Source organism: Fringilla coelebs (assembly GCF_963513975.1).
Source record: "Fringilla coelebs genome assembly, chromosome: 2".
Lineage (NCBI taxonomy): Eukaryota > Metazoa > Chordata > Aves > Passeriformes > Fringillidae > Fringilla > Fringilla coelebs.
Genome location: NC_140029.1, coordinates 3,860,632 through 3,885,765, shown reverse-complemented (window position 1 = coordinate 3,885,765; position 25,134 = coordinate 3,860,632). Strand labels below are relative to the sequence as shown.

The 25,134-nt window shown below is 43.3% G+C and overlaps 1 protein-coding gene across 1 annotated transcript in view; it reads right to left on the bottom strand.

Annotated features, from left to right (window-relative positions):
* The window catches only part of PCP4 (Purkinje cell protein 4), a 50,695-nt gene that overhangs the window by 9,728 nt on the left and 15,833 nt on the right, over positions 1–25,134 (bottom strand). Inside the window, exon 2 of the mRNA XM_084226827.1 lies at positions 22,991–23,042. Within this exon, the coding sequence (XP_084082953.1) occupies positions 22,991–23,042 (52 nt within the window). The remainder of the gene's footprint in view (positions 1–22,990; positions 23,043–25,134) is intronic.

The window sequence follows — 25,134 nt, the reverse complement described above, 5'->3', positions numbered from 1 at the left end:
TTTGATTCCATTCTGCACCACTTTGCATCAGAACCATAAAAAAGGCTCTCAACCCATTTTGTTTTCTAAGAAGGATGTTGCCCCCAGCACTGTGGAAACCCAGGGCACTGGGAATATTTCTGTCTGCTCTGGGGTGCCCTGACCCCCAGGGCAGAACTGACTTTGACCCTCATCCCTGGAGAAAGTTTCCTAAACTCCAGAATAGCCCAGAATCCACAGAAGTGTGAAATAGATTATAGAGAGCAGTGCAGGTGTGTCACTGGGTGAGAAATTGAGGGTTTGGGGTTTTTAGTCTGTTGTGGAGGGAAGCAAGATGGAGGGCACAGGGTGTGGTCCTGGGTTTCTTCTTCATGCTTCTTCTTCCTCCTTCTCCATGGGTTTGGGTGGCATTTTGTAATTGGGCAGAAAAGTCCCCATTGCAGCTCTGTGGGATCAGTTATTGGGGTAAAAGGGAAAATAATCCAGGTGTCAGTTCTTCATTGGATAGTTCAGTCTTAAAAGTCCTTGGAACAAGAGATTGTTGGGCATTTTGTGCTTTCTAATGAAAAGCTGCAGAACTCACAGCAGTGAGACTGTTTCACTGATAAGAAATAATAAACACCTGAGTGTGAACACGAAACACCATCTCAAGTGCCTTCAATCCAGACCCAGAGAAACCCACAACCCCACAGAGCACTTCCAAACACTCTCCTGCTCCAGACTGCAAAGGAACTGCTTCAGAACGAGCTGGCACTTGCTGCTAATTGTGGGATGACCGATGACACCTGAGAGCACTCGCCAGGAAAACACAAAACCAGAGGATTTTATCTTCCAGTGTGGCACTGCCTCCCTCAGCTTTGCTTTCCAGGGATGCTCCCTGAAGAGCAGCTGGGGAAGGAGCTTGGAAAAGTGGCAGCTATCACAACATGCCACACAGGAGTGGCAGGAAAGGGGGATCAAACCTGTGCCTGCCAAAGTGACAGGAGCTGGGGAAGGTGGCACGGGTTACAGAGCAAAACCTGTCAGTCACACAAAGGAGAGGAATCAATCACAAGCACCGTGGTATGGAGTCAGAAGATGGTTTTTTCCACACAAAGAATAGTGAGACTTTTGCCCTGCTCATCTTCAAAGTGGAAAATAAAGGCATTTTCTTGGAGTCACTGGACACCAGCATATCTGTTAGCAACTAATGAGAGGCTATTTTTAGTTTACAGGGTAATTTTAATAAAAACTACTTTATCAGCACTTGGAAAGTCACAGTGAAAAACACTCTCCTCTCGTAAAATCTATCACAGCTTTTAATCACAAATGACTTAATCCCACACTCAGAGGTAAGGTACAGGAATTGAGCTTTGCCATTCAATATCACATTCTGAAGCAAAGGAGATATTGCAGAGAAATTCTTCTCTGGGAGGGTGGGCAGGCCCTGGCACGGGGTGCCCAGAGAAGCTGTGGCTGCCCCTGGATCCCTGGAAATGTCCAAGACCAGGCTGGAAAGGGCTTGGAGCATCCTGGTCTAGTGGTTCTTCCCTTTCTATGGAAGAGGTGGTTGGAAGATGAGCTTGAAGAACCCTTCCAGTCCAAACCACTCTATGATTCTATTTCAGTATCTTCTAAGCCTTGTAAATATTATCAGTAAGAAGCACTCTACTGAACAGATTAAGTGCAAGAAACAAACAACTTTAATAATGGCCAAACAGTGCAGCTTTTACTTGCACAAACGTGGGCATTGCTCATGATGCAATTGGATAAATTAATTTAGCACAATCACCCCACAAAAAAAAGGCACTGCTTTAATACATGTACCATGCTTTTTTAACATCTCGCACTACCTGCCAGATGGGGATGCTTCTGGAGGCAGTTAGTCAATAACTGGGTAGAAGTGGAGTTTGTGAAGTTAAAAATGCCCAAGGAAGTACCTGAAGTTCTTTAGTGACAGAACAGAATTGTCAGAGGGTAAAAATAGGCTGGGATGAACAAACCTGCTCTAAGAGATTCCTTTAGGAGAGCATTTGGCAAAAGAAAGTTTGTCACCCCCCCATAAAACCAAACTCATCCCTTCAGGAGAGCCCCAGAGATGTGATGGATGTAAAATCCAGGCTTCTGGAGCAGCTCCAAGCTAGTTCAGCCTGAGCAAAGACCAGGAAACTCTGATGGACATCAATTTATCATGAAACCTGGCCTGCCACTGGGTCTCACATGCTCCTGCATCACTTGGCTTTGTCACTTCTGCTCCAGCATCCACAAGCTCAGCCAGAGTGCTGGATAGATTCAGTCTGACCAGACGTTTTACTGAATGTTCACAGAATGAAATTTTCTCACAGAAGGCACAGAATTTTAACATCTCTGACTCCTGAAAGCAGTCACCCAGCTGTAGTTTTCCACCATAAAGCAAAGAAACCCTGTTGCAGGAGGGTTGGTTCTAGGAAATTTCCACTGTTTTCTTTTGCTTGGGCTGTTACCCGAACAGAATCATTAATTTGAGTTTACATGTCTCCACTGAACACAAAGAGCCACATTCTCTGTTTATTTCCCCTGCAGGCTGGCTTGCTTAACTTTCTTAGGAAGAGAGGAGGGGCTGCTCAGGAGAATGTAGGATAACACTGAAACAGCAGCACAGGGGAGATAAATTAAGATCCAGTGGCAATGTGGCTCTGAAAGAGGATGAGAAGGAATGAAATGCTGGAGGGTACTGTGAGTGTGTTTCAGGCTGTCTTGCCCAAGAGCCACTTGGAAAGCCATGTTACATGTTCTGCAGAAGCTCATTAAGCCAAATATTTCAAAACCAGATTCCAGTTAAAAAGGTCTGGCCAATTTCTAGGGGGGGGGAAAAAATCCTTAATCTAACTTAGAATCATAGAACCATTTAGGTTGGAAAAGATCTTTTGAGATCATCAAGTCCAGCTGTAAAGGAAGCCAAATATTCTAAGGGTGTAATTCCAGTATTTTTTGGACAGTTTGAATCTCACCCTTGAATCCCTTCCTTCACTGGTTAATTCTCCATTAGTGTTAAAGGCAGCTCAGAGGGGCTGGTTCAGATGTAGGTATTGTTCTTTAAATGAGTTATATTGCCTGAGCCTGAGTGATGCCTGAACTACACACTGTAGAATTTCAGATGAACACACTTATCTGCTATTTCATGAGAAATCCTTTCTCACCAAATGAATTATTTAGCCCTTATGAAAAGTACTACACTGAAACTGCAGCAGCTAAGAAATCTTGTTTGCTCCAGGAAGGAAGAAAATAAAATAAAGGTTGGCACACCTTCTCTCACAACTCCAACTGTCTGCTCTGATCCCATGGGATGGAGAAGAAGAGAACAGCTCACCTTCAGCAGAGGGTCAGAATGAACATTTGTTCCCTCTGCTGAGATGGCCAGGGAAGCTGCCAGTTGTGGAGCTGATCTGGATCCTCTCATGCTCCCTCAGGAGCTGACTGAACACTGTGCATACACTTTTCTTTTTATAGAAATATAGTTGAACAGACCAAAAAAAACCTGTATCAGCACTCTTGCTCTCCTTTCAATTTAATTCAGAGATAGTGAATTTTTGTGTACACTGTGTGCCTTTATGTGTACATCAATAAGACTCCTTCTATACCCCTAATAAGGGATTACAGCTAACACCACGACAAGCAATATCAAATGCTTCATGTGAACAAGCAGCCAAATGACAGTTTCTGAGAGAGCTGTAATTGAATTCAGCAGCTACAGCAAACACCAAACCTCTGCTCTGCTACTTAGCTAAGAATGAGCCAGGTGATGGCTGCTGCCATCCTGAAGGGTGGAGGTGCTCCAATGAACCTTGCTGCACCCAGCACGTGGCAAAGGCAATCAAGACAGTCCTGAGAATGCAGGAGGAATAAAATGTGGGTGTCAGATGAGCTGGGGGGGCCATCTGTAGAAGACAAGAACACTTTAAAAGGTATTGCCATGATTCTCATGGCTGATCCAAGCCAAGGATCTCTGATATCAGCCTGGGATCTGCCTGCAGAGCTCAGAAAACCAGTGAGCACCTCCTAGTGCAGCTCCCCAACATGGTGCACTCAACAGAGAATTCAGATTTCACAGCACAATTGCACTCACATGTTCCTCACACGCCAAAGCACACAAGTCACTGCTTCATCATTCCTTAATGGAAGAAATCCAGCCCCACCACACATCCCTGCCATGTTTTCTTCTTTCCCACCCCTACTGTGCAAACTGATGCTGAGGTGGACACAGCTCTTGGCTCTGATGCAGAACTGGAGCACAGCTCTGCTCTTCCACTAATTTCCTGTTCCAGAGCAATAAAAGAGACCTTATTGTCACATAGGACAATTTACTGTTTAGCATAAGGGAGTAAAAAATGGCAGTGAACAGATCCTATAAAAGAGGGGGGAATGAGTCCAGAAGGGCAAGGTGTCCTTCTGAGCAGCCCTTTCATTACCCAAAGGCAGTTCCTGTACTGGGAGGCTAAAGCCTGGAATTGTAACGAGTCAATACCAAAGCTCTGTGGGATTTCTTGTCCCTGCCTTGAGCCTCTGTATTTATTGAGTGAGGACTGATGCTTGTGGGGTAATGTAATTTTCCAAGCCTTTCCAAAGCAACAAAGATAATGAGCAAGGTCGGGCTTCAAAGCCACTAGACAGTACTTCAAACCCTACTTCTGCAATTTTTTTCCCCTTTCCCCCACCTCATAAAAAAACAGAATTCCAAACCTTCTAGGTCCTAGGCACTGACTCAGCAACATCCTCTTTGGAACTCGTTGCTATTTCAGATAAAGGGTGGAGGGGTTGTTCTCCCCTAAGAATGCAGCTCTGTGTTCTGACAAGCATCTGACTAAAGTGTAGATCATTAATGCTGCCTTGCAGTGGGCTTATTCTCAGGTGTGTAGCAAGGAGGAGTATCCACCTTTTTATAGCCTGTGTATTGATTAATCACACCCACACACCTTTTTATTTTATTTTATTTTTTTTTAATGTGGGTAAAAGCAAGTATGTTTTTCCAATAAAGGAAAGAGAAAGCAGGTCCATATTCCGAGCTCTCTATCTACATCAGGAGGTTATGGAGCAGGGAAGTGAAAATGGTCTCATTATCCTGACAGATGGTGCACTTAACAAACCCACACAGAACACTGAGGACACAAAGGAAGGTTGTACGTGCTGGAAGTGTGGTGCATTTCTGAGCTGCCAGAGAAGTGGTGTGTGAGGTACCACACTGGCCCTCCAGCCTTGCTGCTTTCCAGTCCTCAGAGCTGGAACAAATCCCTTTCGTCATCCTCTGCCTCCTTCTCCAGAAGGGACTGTCCCCCCTTTTAATCCTCCCATCCTGCAACATCTCAAAGGAAGCTCAGAAAGGAAGCTCCTCTGTAATTTCAACTATTTTTTTTTAATGCAAAAATATGTTAAGGCCAAACAAAACAAAAAGCAAGTTTTATTAATATGAGCTGTCTGGAAGAAAAGGAGGCTCCTTATTAATCTTATCTTGGTTTTCACCTCACTAATTTTCACCTGGTGCCTTTTAACAACGGCTATTTAAAATCAATTTTATCAGGAGGGGTGGCCATTGATTTAGCTAAGTGCTGCAATTGCAATTAGAAAGTTATTAAACCCTGTGCCAGATAGACTAATTGACATGAAAATCTGACTGAGGCCAGGGGATAAAGGTTTCCCTTCTGCTTCAGCTGTAAGTTTATTGCACACATAAAGCTATCTTAAAAGAACATTCAGGTTAAAGGGTGAACACGAGAAACTTCATAAATGACAAAATGAACTGATACTATTAGGCAAAATTAACTGAATCATTGAGTGGGCAACTTGAATTTTGACATTGAAACTTCCATGGTCTTAGGAGCATAGTGTTTCCTAGATTTAAAGCACAAAAAATGTATTTTGATGTAACATATGGACACCCACATGGCTCCTCAGCACTGCTGCATGGAACTGTTAAATCAACACCAGTTTTAATGGAGTAGCTGGCAGTGGTGGGAGGCTGCTGTCCTGTTCCTGAATCAGCAGCAAAGGGAATGAACTTGACTATTTTTTGGGTGGGATTCATGAAGCTGACAGGAAAGGAACAATGAGAAAGCTCTGATGTCCTCAGATGTGGTGGCTGCTCCTGCTCCACCTCATCTGTCCCAGCTCTGCCCCAGCCCCCGTGGTCACCACGGCTCCCAGCAGACCTCAACAATGCTGTGTCATTATCTGGCTGCTCCTGCTCCCCAAAACCGCTCCAGGACATTCCCTAACCTCAAAATTCCAGTCCAGCCAGCCCTTATTCCTCCCAGCCAGTCACTGTGATGTTTTATGAAAAATCCCTTCACCAGGATTTCTTCTCCTGACCAGATGAGAAGCCTCAGCTTCTCCCTGTGTTGCTCCTCTGGAATGTGATTTGGAGAATTGTTCACCCAGCATGTGAATTGTTTTTAATTAATGGCCAATCACAGCCAGCTGTGTCAGACTCTCTGAGTCTATCACAGGTTTTTATTATTCATTCTTTTCTAGCTTTCTGATGTATCCTTTCTCTTTCTTTAGTACAGTTTTAGTATATAACTTCTTTTAATATAATGAAGTATCATGGTGACACAGCCAGTCCATATTCCTCCCTCCCAGTCCCGCTTCCCATCCCAAAAGTATCAAATCCTGCCTAATCCTCTGTGGTTCCTGCTTCCTGAGGAGCCCCTACTGAACTCCTTTGTCATCCCATCCTTTGGAATCCCTGCTCCCAAGCAAGGAGGCACATTTTTTCCTAAGCAATTGTGGTGTTTTGGGAGCACAGAAAGGGCACGACCCTGCCTTTGGCTTCAGCTCCTGGCCAAAGCATCGCTGAGTGTAGCAGCAATTAAGGAAAACTATGATTTCCTTAAGCTTTTCAAAGACAGTGTTGGTTTAATTCCTTCAGTGTTTACTATTTGGCTCAGTGATGTTACGTTTTCACAGAAAAAAAAAATAATTAACTGCTTCACTGAACTCACACAAATGTAGGACTTGTATAACAGATAGAAAAGTCACATCCCAGATGACAAATCTTACATTTCTGTTCAAAATGACAAAGGCTCAAAGCAGTCAGACAAAAGGCCACCAGAAATTGTTTTTAATTTCTTGATGTGCTAACATTTTGCTCAAGCCTCATTTTTGGAAAGTACTGGAATGACTTTGCTGAACCCTTCCAAAATAATTCTGCTTGAGGCAAGCAATCAAAATGACAAATTTCAGCCTGAGCAATTGGATTTTGGCAAGGTTGTGTACAACTGAAAAGGGAGCTTTTAACCAGCAGAGTTCAGCAGCTGTTAATCGGCCTTGCCACCAGTCCAGATTGCAATAAACAAAATAAGTGCATGTAATAACAGTGAAGGAATGTAAACCAAAGGAAATAAAAGTTACAGATAGCTGGAAAATCTTTAAAAGGGATCAAAATCAGAGGGTGAATGTTACTCTGCTGGTGGTTTTAGAGTTGCCAATGACTTCTTGAAGATTTAAGCACGGGGAAAAAAACTGAAAACAGTTGAGTCATTTAAAATGATTACATGGAAGACAAAAATTAATCTGAGTAGTGCTTTACACTTTCTGTGTTGAGGATTTCTCTCGACTTATCTCTGCTACTCATTTAAAAATCCTCTAGAAAACATTTTCCCTTGTGTGAATTCAAACCCTGACACTTTTTAAGGTCTGTCTGGATTTACAGACATGTCAGATTGTCAATAAAGCTGATCAGAAAGAGCATCAGAGCTGACACACACGGCTGCCCATCCTCAGATCATCTCTCCAGCCTGTGTTTTCTGATCTAGAGAGATCCATTCTTCCTCCCCCTGCTTCTGAGGATTACAAGGACAAAGCTTACAAGCATCTGGAAGAAGGACTAAACCTTTCATGCATCTGCTCTGCTTCAGAAAACACAAGCTGGGTTGGTGCAAGGAAGGACTTAGGTTGGGACTCACATCCCTCACTGCCTCCAAAGTGCTGGCATGGGCAGATGCACAGGATACAGCACACCCCAGTCCCTGCTCCACTAAAACCCAACTAATTGTCTTTACTGCTCAAATTTTAGGTCTGAATGTAAACAGAACCAATTTCTTCTTTTTTTCTCCTCTTTTGCTCAGGAAACCCAATTATTTCCCTTATCCTCTTTCCTTTCTTCTTTCCTTTCTCCTTTCCCTGCTACTTTAAAAACTGCTTTGTCTCTTACATGTGTTTCTCTCCTTCCAGGTGTCTCCTCACCTGGCCCTTCCTCAAACCTACTCTGGGAAATTGCTTTTGAGACTGGAATGAGAAACTTCAGGTGAGGGGTCACTATGACCCCAAATCAGAGCATTAGTCAGGAACCTTCTTTATGGCAAATGAATTTTCTTTACTAATGACCCAGACTGCAGATTTGCCTGTGAAGATAGGAGGGGAATTGAGGCAGTCAGAGGGAGAAGCAGCACTTGACCTGGCTGTGCTGGGAAGGCACAAAATTCTCTGGGGGAGGAGAAGGAATGAGAGGTGAGACAAAAGAAATGAGGGAGACAGGAAGAGGGGCAGACAGAGAAGACCCTGCTTCTACTTGTGGAAAAGATGAAAGGCAAAGCTCAGGTTTTCTGAACAAAGTAAGGAATAAATGACTTGACCCATCACAGCAGCCTGGCCTGCCTGGCAGGAAGGACCAGGAGTTTGGGTTCAGCCTGGAGCATCCCACTGCACCACAGCCTTCATCCCACTCCCATGGCACACTCACTTGTTGCCTGGAACAAGGGCCCTCAGTGACAGGAAAATATCCACCTACAGAAGCCAGTGACTGCTTAAAAACTTCAATATTGTGAGTGAATGTCTCTTGGGCCTTGCAAAAACCAGCAGAAACAGCTGCCAGGAGAGCTGTGGCAATGTGCACCAAGGATCTGAGTGTTTTCTAGAGCTCACCTCAATCTGTGCAGCCTCTCCTCAGTAGCAAGAAGCAAAACTCTCTTCTTTTTTTTTAACCAAATCGATCAGATTTTCTCCTGAAACAACTCCCTGATGAGGGCAGAACACCCTGGGGGTTTTTTAAACTGCCTGGGCTGGAAGTCCACATTGCTTTTTGGTTTTTGTCTTGTTTTCTGGCACGCTTGGCCAAGCTTATCAAGTGTTTTGTCACATTCAGACAGCATCACTTACAACAACAAAAGGTATCCCTGACACCAGCAAATGAGGCTGGCAGCTCTGGGCTGCATCACTCCCTATCTCAGCAATTACACTGAAATAAAAAATAACAAATAAATAAACTCAAACTTTTTCCAGAAAAATCAAACTCTGCCAGGCCAGAACCCCCAGAAATCCACAGCACAATAGAAGCAGCTGCTCTCTAACTCAGCTTAGGTTAATTGTTGGTTTCTACTCTGCAAGTTCTGTCAAGAAATTCAGCCTCAAATATGCACCACAGTACTACAGAATCCTGCAGAAAACTTCTTACAGCCACAGAAAATTAATGTGGTGTCCAAAGAGTTGTGGGAGACTCAAAACAAGGGTCAAATTTATGGTAGTTATAAAATCTTTTCATGCCAAGTTTCAAGTAAATTTGGATATATTTATAGTTTGGAGAGGAAAACAGTAACTTCTTAGTGGTCTCACATAGTACCTACCCAAAAATAATGTCAGTTGTGGATGTGCTTATATTTAATTTCATTTAAACTTGAAACTTAGAACCAAACTGAGTCAGAATTAAAAGCTCACATAAACAGTTATATGGGGACAAACTACAAAGCACTGGTATCCCTTGATGCAGCTTTCTTCACTGGCTTCTTTTGTGTCCATCATCTTCTACTGCAAGAAGAAAAAGAACTAATAAAAGGAAAGAAATAAGTATTCTAATTCCAAGTCAGTCTGGACTTCAGCCAGTCCACCATGTAATAGCAAAAATGCTAATGTTAGCTGCAGTAATCTTCTTAAGATGATGAATAGAGACCAAAAATCTTCACAGCTCTGCTGCATCTGAGAACAGCTTCTAGACTGTGTTGTCCCCAAGGTTTGCCCGTGGCATGGAGAGGAATGGGGGGGAATTGCCAAAAATTATATTTTCTTTTTGATGTTCTTCCATAATGGAATGGTTTTGAGCTGAGGAACCTCCAGAGGATTCCATCTCATGACTTAAATCTTTTGCTTTTTATTTCTGTGGTCCCTCCTGTGAAAACCATAAATACTTACACAAGAATTATGGCACTTTTCTCTGGCATAGCTGTGGAGAAGCTTCAGAGAGGTCCAGCAGTGAGAGCAGACAATACCCACCAAGCCTCCCACACCTGGTCCTGCTGGGCAAATGGCACAGGAATATACACCACTGTTTCTGGATCATTAAAATCCAAACTCCTTCCCACTGGGGTCTAGAAAAGCCATTTCTTTCTTTTTAATTTGACAGAGGAAGGAATTTAAGCCAAAGAAGTTTGTCTGAGATGAGAACAAGTGGCGCTGATGGAGAGAATGACTGATTGGCACTGCCAATGTCTTGCCTTCTGCTGACAGCATCCATCACCCTTTGACAGAAAAGGTCCAAACCTCCACATCTTCCATTTGTCTTCTTACTTTCATGGCTAAAATAAGCCAGGAATGCTTTTTCCCCCATTTCTCCACATCTTTGCCAGAGGCAGAGCTCACACGAGAGACACAGAGCTCTCACCAGAGACACAGAGTTTTGTTGTGAACAGATTCATTGGAAAGGTCACCAAGAAATTTCTGCCAGTGACAAATTCAGCTGTCTGCTTGATGAATACAACCATTAGGTGAGATTAAAATACACATTTTTCTGCTGGTAATTATTCTGCTGGCTGCTAGGCCCAGAGGTGGCTGCTTCAGGACACCAAACAGCCATGGATGCAGCTCAGCTCTGTCTCAAAGTCCTTCCCTTGATGGGTTCTGTCCCCTGAGAGGTGAAAAGAAGGAGGCTGCCTGATCCTCACCTGTGCTCTCTAAACCTAGATTAGCCAGGGTGGGGTTTATGTGCTCCCATCATTCCTCAGGATGGGACCCAAATGCAGCTGGAGGTCTGGAATACACACAGGTGTATCCACACCTTCCCTCAAAGGTACCACACCTGATAACCTACATTCAGCTCTCAAATCAAAGGCCAGAAGAATAAACAATTCTTCAGGCTTAATTAATCTCACCTCTCCTACCCTTCTGTTTGGTTCTACCACACAACAAAGGATGTAGCCCAGAATTCTCTCCACAGTTAATTCCTGTAGCCCAGAATTTGCTCCATGGCCAATTCCTGCAGCCCAGAATTTTCCCCACAGCTAATTCCTGTAGCCCAGAATTTGTTCCATAGCCAATTCCTGTAGCTCAGAATTTGCTCCATGGCCAATTCCTGCAGCCTAGAATTTGCTCCACGGCCAATTCCTGCAGCCCAGAATTTTCCCCACAGCTAATTCCTGTAGCCCAGAATTTGTTCCACGGCCAGTTCCTGTAGCCCAGAATTTGTTCCATAGCCAATTCCTGCAGCCCAGAATTTGCTCCATGGCCAATTCCTGCAGCCCAGAATTTGCTCCATGGCCAATTCCTGTGGCCCAGAATTTGTTCCATAGCCAATTCCTGCAGCCCAGAATTTTCCCCCTGGCCAATTCCTGCAGCCCAGAATTTTCCCCACAGCTAATTCCTGTAGCCCAGAATTTGTTCCATAGCCGGTTCCTGTAGCCCAGAATTTTCCCCATGGCCAATTCCTGTAGCCCAGAATTTTCCCCATGGCCAATCCCTGTTTCCTGTCAGACACTTGCCTCAGAAATTCTCTGCAGTGTCTGTGGGCACTATAAACTAGATTTTAGGTGTCTATCAGTAGATCTTTAACTTAGATTAGGAGCTGCAGTGATAGTTACTGTTGGATTAGCACAGGCACATAATGAATTCCAAAATCCTGCAGGAACGTGTTGTGCTCCTGGCTATTAGCCTGGCTTTTAATTAGTTTGTGCTAATGAATATATTTGTACATGTCCATCTTTTATTGGCAGCTTTTACAGGAGTAGTAAATTGGTCACCGTGGAGTGCCAGTGTTTCACTAAAACCTAAGGAATAATTAATGCTTTCTCCACCTAGAGTCAACCAGCAGTCTCAGGGGGTTTTAGGTATAAATTAGAATGAAAGATGAGATACTCAAAATACAGTTAGAGAACTCATTCATCAGTGGTGATTAAATAATGTCACTCTGAGACCCTGGAGAAGTGCTGAGAGCTGATTTCCAGGTCGGAATACCCACACCATCTCTCAGGAGCTTCCAGAGCACCCTGACCTAATTTTTTTTTTTTTCCACTGTGACTTTCAAAATGCCTTTTCCATATCCGGTGCTATCCAACTTTCTTCTGTTCTTGGAAATTCCTCCTTGGAAAATATGTATTTTTCTCAGTCTTTCCTATTCCTAACCCATTGTGGGCTGGGGGAAAAATGAACCAATACTAAGAATGGTTGGCTAAAGCAAATGCTTCCATCAAATCCAGTATCCTGGCTAACAAAATCCTCAAGCCAGAAAATATTTGGATGTTTTCACATCCATATTTCGACAGATAAAATGGCTGTGAGAGCTGGCACAAGGTAATCAGGATAAGTCAAATCTGAAGAAGGATGGAATGGTTTGAGATGGATTTAAGGAAAAGTTAAATGTCCAGGTAAAAATCTGACATTTTTAAATACCCTTCTGATCATCCACTTAACTCCAGAAATAGACAAAAAACTCTTACATTTATGACGTGTTTTATTATATTATTTTTATTATTTTGCAATGTTAATATTACCCACAAATTCCTCAGCCTTGACAGAGCTAAGCAAATTAGAAGCCTAAATCAAATTAAGATCCATGAACACCAAGCTCCCCAGAGAAGGTCATTCTGATAAACACAAAAAAACATCACTAAAAAATACATTTTTCTCTGTTGAGAACAAACAGAGCTTTAGGTCTCTCACATGGATGTGCACCCAAAGAGCCAGACATGAAGAATTTCACCCCAAACTTACAGAGAGAGGCAGAGGAACCCAAGACACATGTGGGGCTGACTCTGAGACACCCCTCTCTTCCCTTGGACAAGCAACCTAAGCATTTTAAATAAGGTCCTGAAATACTGTGAGCATGGGGACTGAAGGTGAAGTGTTGTGCTGGTTCTTGATGCAGCATCTACTTCCTGCTTTTTGTTCTGGCCACCAGTTCAGTGAAGGACCACATTTTCATCATGTCTGTAACACTCCTGCTGTTCTAAATTCTGGTGCCTACTTACACAAGGGAGCCTGATAACACCAAATTACAAGCTAATTTTGGAGCATCGAGCTAAGTGCCTGAAGACAGCTGTGTGGTACAAATTAAAATCTTAAAAACCTTCAGAAAAAAAAATATGATTAATCATTTACCGATTGCTAACGGAGGAGCTCTTAAGTAGGAAAGTATTTTCATTCCATTTACAAACCCAAGTCAGAAGAAAACAAAAGCCTGTGGTGTGAAGTAAAGCAGGTCTGTGTACAGTCATGTGTACAGTCAAAAAGAAAAGTGATGTTTCCACAACAGTAAATCCTGGTAACCACTGTTGGGCATTGATTGTGTTCTTCTTTCATTTTTCACTTCCACTTAATTTAAAAAAAACACACTGCTCAGCTATATGCAGCTCTTGTAGCCTTTTAATCATGTGTTGTTAATGTCAGGGAACATGGAGAGATGAATCTCCAAGTTGTGCCAGTCAGCCCAGCTCCATGGATGCCCAAGGTAAATATTCCAGCTCCCACATCCCAATCCTGACACACCCCAAACCACCCTCGGTGATGCAGGAGCAGATTAATTTCAGAGGTAACTTCAGAGGTGTTACCAAGATTATTGAGGGGCTGGCTTGAGCTGTGTCCTCCCTTTGGGTCAGCACCAAAGCAGAACTAAAGGCTCCTACTCCCAAAAAACCACATTTTCCAGGCAGTGCACATTTGTGGAAGGCAGCCAGTTAGGTGCCAGTCAGGAAAAGAAGGCTCCTTCTCCCTGGTGCACAGTCAGGCAGCTCACTGATAATTACAGACTGATTTCCAGAAGAAATATGGCACTTGTCAAAGGCATCATTTCAATTCTGTCTTTCCTCATTAACACTTGATGGGAACTCCAGCATATTTATGACTCATCCAAAAGGCAAAACTCACCAAAGCATCGTCACAGCTTTATTTTCTTTTGCTTAATTTAATTTTTTCTTCATTTCTAATCACTGACTTCCCCCCCCCCCCCCCCATGACCTTGACCTTGGCTGATTTTCCAGACAGTTTCTCAGAAAGGAGCTGGGCTACTATTGTATTTGTGGAGTGCCCTGTGGCAGGAAGGAATGATGAATCTGACTCCATGTTCTTGAAAGCTAATTTATTACTTTATGATACTATATGATAGTAAAGAATTCTATACTAAACTATACTAAAGAATACAGGAAGGATACTTAGAGAAGGCTAAAAAGATAATAATGAAAACTCCTTCCAGAGCCTCGACACAGCTTGACCCTGATTGGCCAATGAGTCAAAACAATTCACATGAAACCAATGAAACAATCACCTGTGGGTAAACAATCTCCAAACACATTCCAAAGGAGCAAAACACAGGAGAAACAAATCACATAATTATTGTTTTCCTTTTCTATGAGGCTTCTCAGCTTCCCCAGAGAAAAATCACGGGCAAAGGGATTTTTCCAGAAAATATGAATGTGACAGGCTACCGCCACCTTTCAGGTGTTCAAATTCACAATGAGGCACCTCACGATGATTTCCTTGGGCTTCTCCTGATCTCAGTACTGCAGGAATGCTGCAGTTCTACTGACTTCTGCCTCCTGCAAAGGAGCAGACTGTGAGGGACCATATAGAAATATATATAACTCCTGTACATGTGTTCATCTCTCACATTTTTAGAAATGCAGCCGGATTTTTGGATGCACTGGCTTTGAGAACATCTCATCCACGCAGGCACACAAGGTTCCCAAGCTGTGTGCAGGCACTGTGTGCAAAACAAAGATCCCATAAATTAATCAAGTTGTTCTCCTGGCAAGCTGGAAAGAAAGAGGTGGACCAGGGCAAGAATTGTTATTGTTATCTCTATTTTTAAATACTTGGAAGACTCTCAGTTACTATGGTGGTGAGGACCATATAAGTACCTAGACAGATTCGCTGGTAGCACAAATATTGTGTGAAGATTCTTCTTGTCAAAGGTACCAGTTAATAGAAGGTTTATATTTTGAAATTATTTCCCATTGTTGAACTCCTTAAAGAGCATGTTTAAAAAGCTGAAATTTTTATTCTATGCTCGTGCTGTTCTGCTCTGTTTTTGTTTTTTTTTTTCTTGTGGGACTTCTGCATTAGAAAAAGAGAAAAATGAAACCCAAAACATGCAAGAAAAAGCTGCATAATTAACATTATATAGCAACATACTGACAAGATATCCTTCATGTGGATAGGGCTATATTCTTTGTGTGGGAAGATGGACTTATTTGGGAATCATGAGAGTGGTTATAAATGATACACAAAATGAAAACTTGTGGGGAATTCCAGAGCCAGGGCATAAGCCAGACTACAAGAGCACTGCTGTTAATTGATGAAACTTTTAATACAATTTTTTTTTTTTTTAAGATGCTTCTGCCTAAACTTTTAAAAAATGAAAGCTCCTCATTACCAGATGAGGTGCAGCTGCAATGCACAGGGCCAAAGCCAATTTGACAGGTAACAGGTGAATAAGAACAATATCTACTCTTTCAGTAGTAATACTTTAGTTTAGATCAGACATTGATTAAACTCCCCCAGAGGCTCCTCTCCATGAAACCAGATGGTCACTGCACATGGACAGGCACACGTGGGTGTAGGTGAAGTTTCAGTGCAGAAGGTGCCCGCATTATCTCAAACACAAATAAAAATCATCACTTTAGAAGTTTTGTTGCTGGATTAACACCAAAAATTCCTGATCAGAGAAGTTTTGTGAACAATCCTTCACTGCCTTCATCACCCCAAATAAATAAGCACACAGCATCCCTCTGGGGAGGACTCATGCTCATCCCTGGCCTCTAGAAATGGAAATTCACCTAGGAGAGGAAATAAAGTTCATGTATAATTCCCTTCTCTTCCTCTCAGCATCCTCTCCAGGGAAGATCTGTGAGCAATCCCAGAGCCTTTTTATTAAAGGCTCAGTCTGCCTTGAGCTGAGCCCTGCTGGCTGCTGCAGGGATGGGAAGATTCCTTGATAAACACCCCAGGATGGGCAAAGGGAGAGAACCAGAGGCCAGGAGAGCACCTGAGATGTCTTTGGTTTGGTTCTGGGCAAACTTTGTGTGCGGCTGTCCCCAGGAAAACAGCTAAACTGAAACTCAGCAGTTTCCTGCAGTGTTTTTGCCATGCCTTGAGAAGGGATTCATCTAGAACTGTTCACTTGGGACTTTTTCTGCTCTGATCTAATCCACCCTCAGCTACAGATCACAGTGTTGAGTTCTCACAGGGTTTTTACACCTCGCTCTGAGCCTCAGTGATCTCTACATGACCGAGCACAACTTATGTAACCACGCTGAGGGTTCAGACACTTTTGGATTTAGGCTCTGTGAAGGTGTTATGGTATTTGGTGGTTGCAGACACGTCTGGGAATGTTGCTGAGGCACAGACTTTTTATTTTAAGAGATGTGGGATGAGGTACAACAAATCATTCTCATTACACTTCCCAAATCCCCACTAGTACTGGTTAGACTGGATGAAATAGGGCAGAATTTGGCTGAAAGTAGAATAAGAAGAGACTGCATTACTGAGAGATCATATCCCTTGAAGCACCACTTAAAAGGGATGAGAGAATTTTAGAACACCACAGTGAAAAGAGACAACAAGGCAAGCTAATTTCCCTGCCAGCTCTTAACCTATCACCCAGGAAAACTCAATATTAATTACCTTCATCCAATACTCCTCATCCTAATTTCTGATTAGTGCTGTGGGGGTGAAATATCAGAGAGCAGCAATTTGAAAGGGTCAGGTGGGGTTTTTTTACATTGATTCAGCAGTTGCTTGCAATACTGAAAATTCATCTCTTGCCACACAAGTGATGTTTTGTGGGAAAGAAAATACAGGAGCATTGCAATGCAGCAGTTCAGGCTCTGCCCTTTCCTTGGACTAAAATATGTGACCTCTAGACCCGGGAAGATACAGCAAACCATGTTCCATGAGGTCCTTTGAATATTTATACAAATTACCCTCATGTGTTCCCCTCCCTCCTCAGAATCGTTTTTTCCACCAGTAAGTTTATTTGTAGGGCTGTTCCCAAAAACAGCACATTTTTTACACAGCCATTGGAGAATATTAGTGGAAAATTAATTTTGAGTTCTTAAAGAGATATTTATATTAGCCCATACTACAATAATGATCCTGGCCTCCAGCCAGGAATTGAAGCTCTATTAAGCCAAGCACTCTACATAAATAACTACGAAGATTAGTATTCAATCTGTCAGATCTGGTGAGATTTTTTTTGTATTCCTGAGTGCAGTGAGCAGAATTTCCCAAATTTCTTGAGTAGAGGGAGTGGGTGAGTGGACTGGTGATAACACTTCAAGATGCCCATCCCTACACCAGGAAAGTTTACTAGAGAGAGATCTCTATTCTTCTTCACAGAATTGCTTTGCAATTACTTACCCTTATCCTTAATGTTTTCTAGAAGCATTCAGACTGGAGAGACTCCACTTCAGATGTAAAATATAAGCATTTACTTTATTAAGTAAATTCTTATATTAATTTTATTTTTTAATTATTAAATCTACTGTATCTTCATCTTTTAGGTAGAAGCATCCCAGGGACAGGATGAAACACAGAATATTTATTCATGGGTAATTTTCTGAATGCCCTAAAGCAAAGCTCATACACTGACAAGTGTTTGGGAATGAGAAGAAACTGAAAATGCAACTGACCATTTTGCTGTGATTGGATTAATCCTACATGACATCTCAGTTCATGCAAAACCTACTCATTTTCATTTCACTCTGAGCCAGGAAGGCATAGAATTCGTCCCATGAAAACACTCACTTTGTTATCATAAATATTCATGTTACTGAATGATAAATCTCATCTTCCAAGAAAAAAAATATTAATACCAATTAATAATCACATGCTTTATGTAGTTTGAGAAGAAAAGGGCGAGATCTATTAATAGGAAAAAGAGTGATTCTAAATTTGAAGACAGAAATAATTGCTTCTGATGCAATTGTTTCCCTGGCAGTTGTGCTGGGCTATTAAAGAGTAGATTGCATGAGAGCAGCTTGCAAATTACACCACAAGAAAAAAAATAAAAAACCAACACAGAGCAATGTGAAACAGAACAAGAAGTGACAAGTGTTAACCTACAAAGGAACTTTGTGACATTGCCAAGGTCAAAGAGAAGAATCACTTATTCACTAAGAATAGTCAGGGGGGAACATTCTGTTTTCATATTTGCATCTGCAAATATCATTGTCCCAACTAATCAAACCAGGTGAGCATAAAAGAAATTACGGCTTCTTACCCCACACTGAGCTGTGTGGGAACAGAAGTGCTGTCTTCCCTTTGGATTTTCTACCCCAGAGAACAGCATTATGGAACAGCTTTACAAGTTACATTTGCAGTTTCACAAACAAGCATCTCCTGGGTTTCAGGTACACTGAGGTCCTTCAAGGTCCCAGTGAGGTTATGGGTTCAACACTGGGCCCGGATTGTCTAACTCCTTCACCAATGGCTTGGAGGAGGGGGCAGAAGGCTCCTCAGCAATTCTGATGGTGACACAGAGCTTGGAGGAGCAGCTGGTCCTCCTGAGGGCTGTGCAGGCTTCCAGAGAGACCTGACAGGCTGGAGAGATGGGCAGAGAAGAACTGTCTGAAACTCAGCCAGGGCAAAATCAGGGTCCTGCACCTGAGAATAAACAACTCCAGGCACCAGCACAGGCTGGGGGTGACCTGCTGGAGAAGGATGTGGAGTCCTGAGGGACACCGAGCTGTCCCTGGGCCAAAAGAGTGTCCTGGGGACAGGAAGGTCAATGGTGACCTGGGGACATTGGGATGGGCAGTGCCAGCAGGTCAGGGGTGATCCTGCCCCTGTGCCAGCCCTGGGGGCTCCTCTGGCTGCTGTGCCCAGCTCTGGCTCCTCAGCACAGCAGGGCCAGGAGCTGCTGGAGCTGAGCAAGGGCCTGGAGCAGCTCCGTGCCCAGGAAAGGCTGAGGGAGCTGGGGCTGCTCAGCCTGGAGAGGAGCCCGGGAGAGAGAGGGGCCTCAGCCCTGCCTGGCCTGGCTGGGCCTGGGGCTGTCCCTGGGTCTGTCCCTGGGGCTGTCCCTGGGTCTGTCCCTGTGTCTGTCCCTGTCCCTGTGTCTGTCCCTAGGTCTGTCCCTGTGTCTGTCCCTGCCTGGCCCTGTGTCTGTCCCTGGGTCTGTCCCTGTGGCTCTCCCTGTGTCTGTCACCCTGTCTGTCCCTGTGCCTGTCCCTGTGTCTGTCCCAGGAGCAGGGAGGTCACTCTGTCCCTGCCCTGGGCCCTGCTCAGGGCACACCTGCAGTGCTGTGCCCAGCTCTGGCCCCTCAGCTTGGGAAGGACCTTGGGGCACTGAGCACATCCAGAGGGGACAGCGGGGCTGGAGAGGGGCTGGGAACACAAACCCTGAGAGGAGCCCTGAGGGAGCTGGGGGTGCTCAGCCTGGAGAAAAGGAGACTCAGGGCTGCCCTCATGGCCCTGCACAGCTCCTGAAAGGTGCCTGTGCTCAGCTGGGCTGGGCTCTGTCTGCAGCAGCACCGACACAGCCAGAGCACACAGCCTGAGCTGCACCAAGGGAAATACAGGCTGGAGAGCAGGGAAAAGGTTTTCCAGCAAGGGTGAGAAAGTTCTGGAATGGCTGCCCGGGGAGGTGGTGGAGTGCCCATCCCTGGGTGTGTTTAACAAAGCCTGGATGTGGCACTGGGGGCCAGGGCTCAGTTGAGCTGGTGGGGCTGGGCTGGACTCGATGGCCTTGAAGGTCTCTCCCAACCTGGTCATTCTGGGAATTCTGTGAATTCTGGCTGTCCCTGTGTCTGTCCCTGTGTCTGTCCCTGTGTCTGTCCCTGTCTGTCCCTGTGTCTGTCCCTGTGTGCAGAGGTCAGAGCAGGCCCAGACTCTGCTCCAGGCCCAGCCATGGCCCCAGAGCCACGGGCAGGGGCTGAGCCCAGCAATTCCCCTGCACAGGAGGCACAACTTCTGCCCTGGGCAGTGCCCAGCCCTGAGCAGAGCCCAGAGGGGCTCTGGGGGCTCCTCCCTGGAATATTCCAGAGCCACCTGGACCCAGCCCTGTGCCCTGTGCCCTGGGATGGCCCTGCTGGAGCAGGGAGGTGGCACCAGGGACCCTCTGTGGTCCCTTCCACCCTGACCCATCCTGGTGTGCAGCACAGTCCCTGCTGCTGAAGGGAGGTTTGCTAAGAGCTGCCACTGCTGCTGTGGGGGTAGGAACTCAGCACAATTAAGGATAGACTGTTCCTGTCCAAGGAAGGTCAAACAAGAGCATGCATTTGTGTCTACCCAAACCACCCCTGCTATAAAAGGAATCCTTAGACTGAATTTCCCTGAGTGCTGCACAGTGACAGCAAGGCCATACATGTCTGCAAAGAGGGACACTGCTGATTGCCATGGTCATTATTTCATTTAGTTCAGCTTCAACCTAACCTAGAGGCAAGCCCAAAATTCATCTTCTACCGCAATGCATGAACAAAGCTCGACCCCAGAGTGTCTCACTGTGTGAGCCAAACCCTGAGAAAAGCCAAGCATCTCTGCTTGTTGTCTGAGCCAGTTTTCAGCAGCTTTTCCTGAGCTGTAAACAAGAGCAAAGACAGCAACCAGACCAGTTTGCCTTTGCAAACATTGTCAGAGCATAACTTTTCTTTTTTTTCCCTTTCTTTTTATAGGATGAAAGAGTTTTTTTGTTTCTCCTCCCTCCATCCTTTACAACAAGAGGGAAACAAAAGGGAAAGTTTCCTTTTGACAGGGAAACAAACACTTGCAAGAAAAGGCTAATAACATTTAAGACATGGACATATTGCAGACTTCTGGCCAGAAAAATGCCTAACAGAGGATTTATACTGTGTCTGTGGGTTTCCAGCACACCCCAATTTTCAGAGCAGTAAATCACTGCTTGAGTTTGAACCACACAGAGCTAATAAGGACAAAGAGTTACACATTTCTGCTTCTTTGATTTAGCATTCAATCTCAGGTTCAAAGTTCTGATTCTGCTTTATTTTTATGCAAGCATGTGGGCTGGAGAGATCAGAGGACTCTATTCCATCTCCCCTGCTGCTCCTGTGTTTTATGTAGGTGACAGCTTTTCTGCTATAATTTCATTACAAAAAATAATTGGTATCTATTTACCCAAGATTAACTGTGCATCTGTCTGTGTATGCTATACATAAAATTATGCTACAACTAGAACCATATATATTTTTGAATTAATGATGCAGCCCTTGCTCACTCAAAATCCCCGCTAAGAAAAAAAAAATTGCTTTTAAAAAGGCTGCAGAATCAGTAAATCTAAGCTGAACTTGACAACAGGACAATTTTATTCAGGAAGAAATTTTTATTTGGGAAAGAAATTCAAGGCAAATGAGCTGAGTTCATAATGTGCTCAAACAGAAAAGAGAAAAACATGCCCCCATGCTGCCCGAATGGCTGACATAATTTTTCTTGCTTTCCTTCCCTGTTAACGTGAAAATGCAAATTGCTTTGCTGTCAGGGTACATTTGTTCCCACTAATTCAAGACATTATAACAAGACAAAATATTTATTTGTTGGTTTTGGTTTTTTTTTTTCCACTCCAATTTGTGTTTTATCATAGTGGGAGCATCATCTATGGATTTCATTTACTGCAACATTATGCAAACAGCCCTTATGGGAAAGTCACCTCCCTGTAATAGGAAAACCATCCATAAAGAAGGCTCTTAATGCTTTAGGATGTGTTCCCTCAAAGGGCCCCAAAATTCTACTCTGACCAACACTTAAAAGGCCAAAACACATATCCAAGATAACTGCTCAAATGACCTACTGGAAAAGCCTTTAAAACCTTTTCAGAGAAGGGACAATTTGGATCTTTCCTGATTTTCAGGGGATAGGATGGACACAGAACACATTCTTTTAATTGGAACTGGATGAGCAAACAGAAGCAGAGAGTATATTTTATAGTTCAATCCTCTTTCTGATGCTGCTTGTTTTTCAGCTGAGTGTATTTTAAAAAATAAAATATTTTAAAATATTTTCCTTTGAAAAATGTTTCTGATGGTAACCAGCTTTTAATCAATTATCCCTTGTGTGTCAAGTATTTCTGCTCCTGTAAGAAATAAAATGAGATTTCAGCTGATAAAACCCCAAACAATTACTGTTTTCCTGAAAATTCCATTTTGCATTCTTCTAGGAGCGGGGGGGGGAAAATCAACATTTTTAATTAGAATTGTTTGTGCCACTTAAAGGGCTGGCATTGGTCTCTGCCAGCCCCTTTGTTGAGGTCGGAAAAAGCCTCATGAGTCACCCCTTGGAGGAGTGGAGATGAGTCCAGACTCACTCCAGTGATGAAATTTGGACCTCTTTGCCATCTGGTCCTTCCATGAGAGCTGCTCCATCCATAGCTTCTCTCTAGCAACATTCAAATGAGCTCTAAACAAGTGGATTTTAACTTTGCTGTCTTAGTTCAGGGCCTAAAGTTAGGTAGGATTCATCAGACTACAGAAACTTTACCAGCAATTCCTTTGAAACTTTATTTCTCTTCACCTTCCTCATTCATGGAGCAGCTCATAATACCCCACCTTGTTTTTTGGTGTCCTTTTCACACATATCTAATCTTATTTTAGCCCCATTTGTGTCTGCTCTGACTTCTCTGAAGTCCTTTGGTTTACCACAGTACACACTCAGAAAAGAGACTCTACTTTAGCAAAGGGTTTAAATGTGCAAATAAAAAGATCACAAACCCACTGAAGCTCTTCCAGTTTCTCAAACACGATCAAAAGATAAGTTATGACGCCAAAGCCTTCACTACAGACATCTGTCATGACAGTCAGAAGTATTTTGGTTCCATTTTACTCAGTATTCTCCATCCACAAATAAAGGCAACCCTTACCATTCTCACCAGACGTCTTGTCTTTCCCATTTGTAGCCCCGGTTCCTTGTCTCTGTTAAGGGAGACAAAAAAAAAAAAAACAAAACAAGAGGTTAGAACACACTTGATCATGCATTTTCACCTTGGAGTTCCTGGTAATTACAGCCTGATTTCTCCTCAATACATTGGATAATCCATTCAACCTCAAGCAACGCTGCTTTGAGACACTGACAGTGAACCAGGAATGCTTAGTTCCATTTCAAGGCTGGGCTCTATGATCCTGGAGTTCTTTTCCAATATAAAAAACTCAGATTTAGGTCCAGCTGCATCACTGCTTGTGCCCCTGGATGTAATTTTCACCATGAGTGATATGTATGTGTGTAATCAGGTTCCCAGCAGTACAAGGGTAGGAGATACTCTGCAGCATTTCATTTCTTCAGCTCCTTGCTGTGCCTCCCCTTCCATGACTCAGAAGGGCTACAGGGAAGTCATGACGTTTTGCAGGGACAAAATTATAAGGGTCAAAGCCAGCCTGAAGTTAATTTGGACAATACCATAAAAAAGACACAATAACAATGTTCCTAGAAATACATTTGCAAGGAAAGGAGAGCTAAGGAGAATCTCCAGATCTCATTTTGGCTTGAAGATTCATTTTCTGCTTTGGCCACAAGAAAAGATGGAATTTCCCACTTTAATTCACTTTGTCCAAAGAATAGCCTCCTGAATTTCCATGAAAAAGAACTGATTTAGATCACTCTGCCAAGTGACAGGTGGCAAACACCAGGGCAGTGGAAATGTTCACAGTGGCAAAGTACCAGAGTGGTTACTACAGGAGGGAACTTCCCAGGTTGACTCTGTGAAAATTATTCCCCAGAGAAAGCACCTCAAGGTGGATTAAGGTATTTAAAAGGTATGGCTAAAGTAATATTTCTTATTCAAAATTATTCATACTTGTGTGTGTTACTGAAATAGAACTGAAGAAATAGTCCTTTAGGGTTGTACGTGTAAAATCTGGGAATATTGAACTCAGAGAATAAATCCAGCTGCACTCAGCCATCAGAGGCAGCACGTCCTCAAGCACCAGGGAAGTGACCAGGTACAGGAGCACTGCAAACCAAATGGTTTTTACCAATATCTGGACAGTCATGTGGATTCTCCCATGAAAATTCATAGAGCCATACTTATCTGAAGGCATTTTCTCTAAAATTTCTGGTTAAAACCTTCTCTGCTTTGGTTTCTGTCTTTTGCCTTTCCAAGCTGTGGTATTTCCTAAGATTGTTTTGTATATAATAGACTTAATCATGAGGCAAGTACAAAACCTTCAGGTGTGCTCTTAGCTCTGACAAGGAAAATGGAAATACATTTGTTTTTTCCCTGGAGTCTCAGAGCCAAGACAAAAACTTGGCCAATAACAGAGAATGGGATTCTAAAGGGATAAACACCTTTGACAAAAGGGTAAGTTACCAACAGCCAGAAATCAATACATTCACCCAGCAACCAGTTTTGCTTTGTGCCTTTATAGAAAAAGCCTAGTTAATAATTCCATGTTTCAACTCTGAACTGCACTTTAAAGAAGATTTTAGCGTTCATTTACAAAATACTTTACTTTTCTTATCAATAAAAAGGTACCTATATTCCTTTTGCTTCCCCTGTATATTTTTAAATGCTTTTCCAAGTTGTCTTATTTCCTGAGCATTTCAGGCTGCGCTACTTAAGCTTTATGAAAGCTTCTCTTTCCTCCCTAGGCTATACCTGTCAGGTTCAGTCTGCTTATGATGGAGTGCTGGAATATGGATTCACACATTTATTTCGTGTCTCGAGATTTCCCCTCGGGGAGAGCAGAATGTTGTCAAAGAAAAAGAATAAAAACTTGGGTTTGGTAAATTAAGGTTTTTCTATTCATGAGGTCACGGTATTTTTCTTGAAGTCTGAAATCAGTTGCAATATTCTGCAGCCATTTGTTTGATTGGTGACCACTGAACTTGTACAGAAAGAAACCTGAAAATCTGCCAAGCCAGCTTCTGAGAGCTTTTCCTTTAGTTATAGATGTATTTTGATCTATAAGCCCTGTGCTGTCTTCCAAGTGACTGCAATGGATTTGAAAGTCAGAATCAGCTGCTCATTAACAAGGCACTGAAACTCAGGAAAAAGCCAGATACAATGCG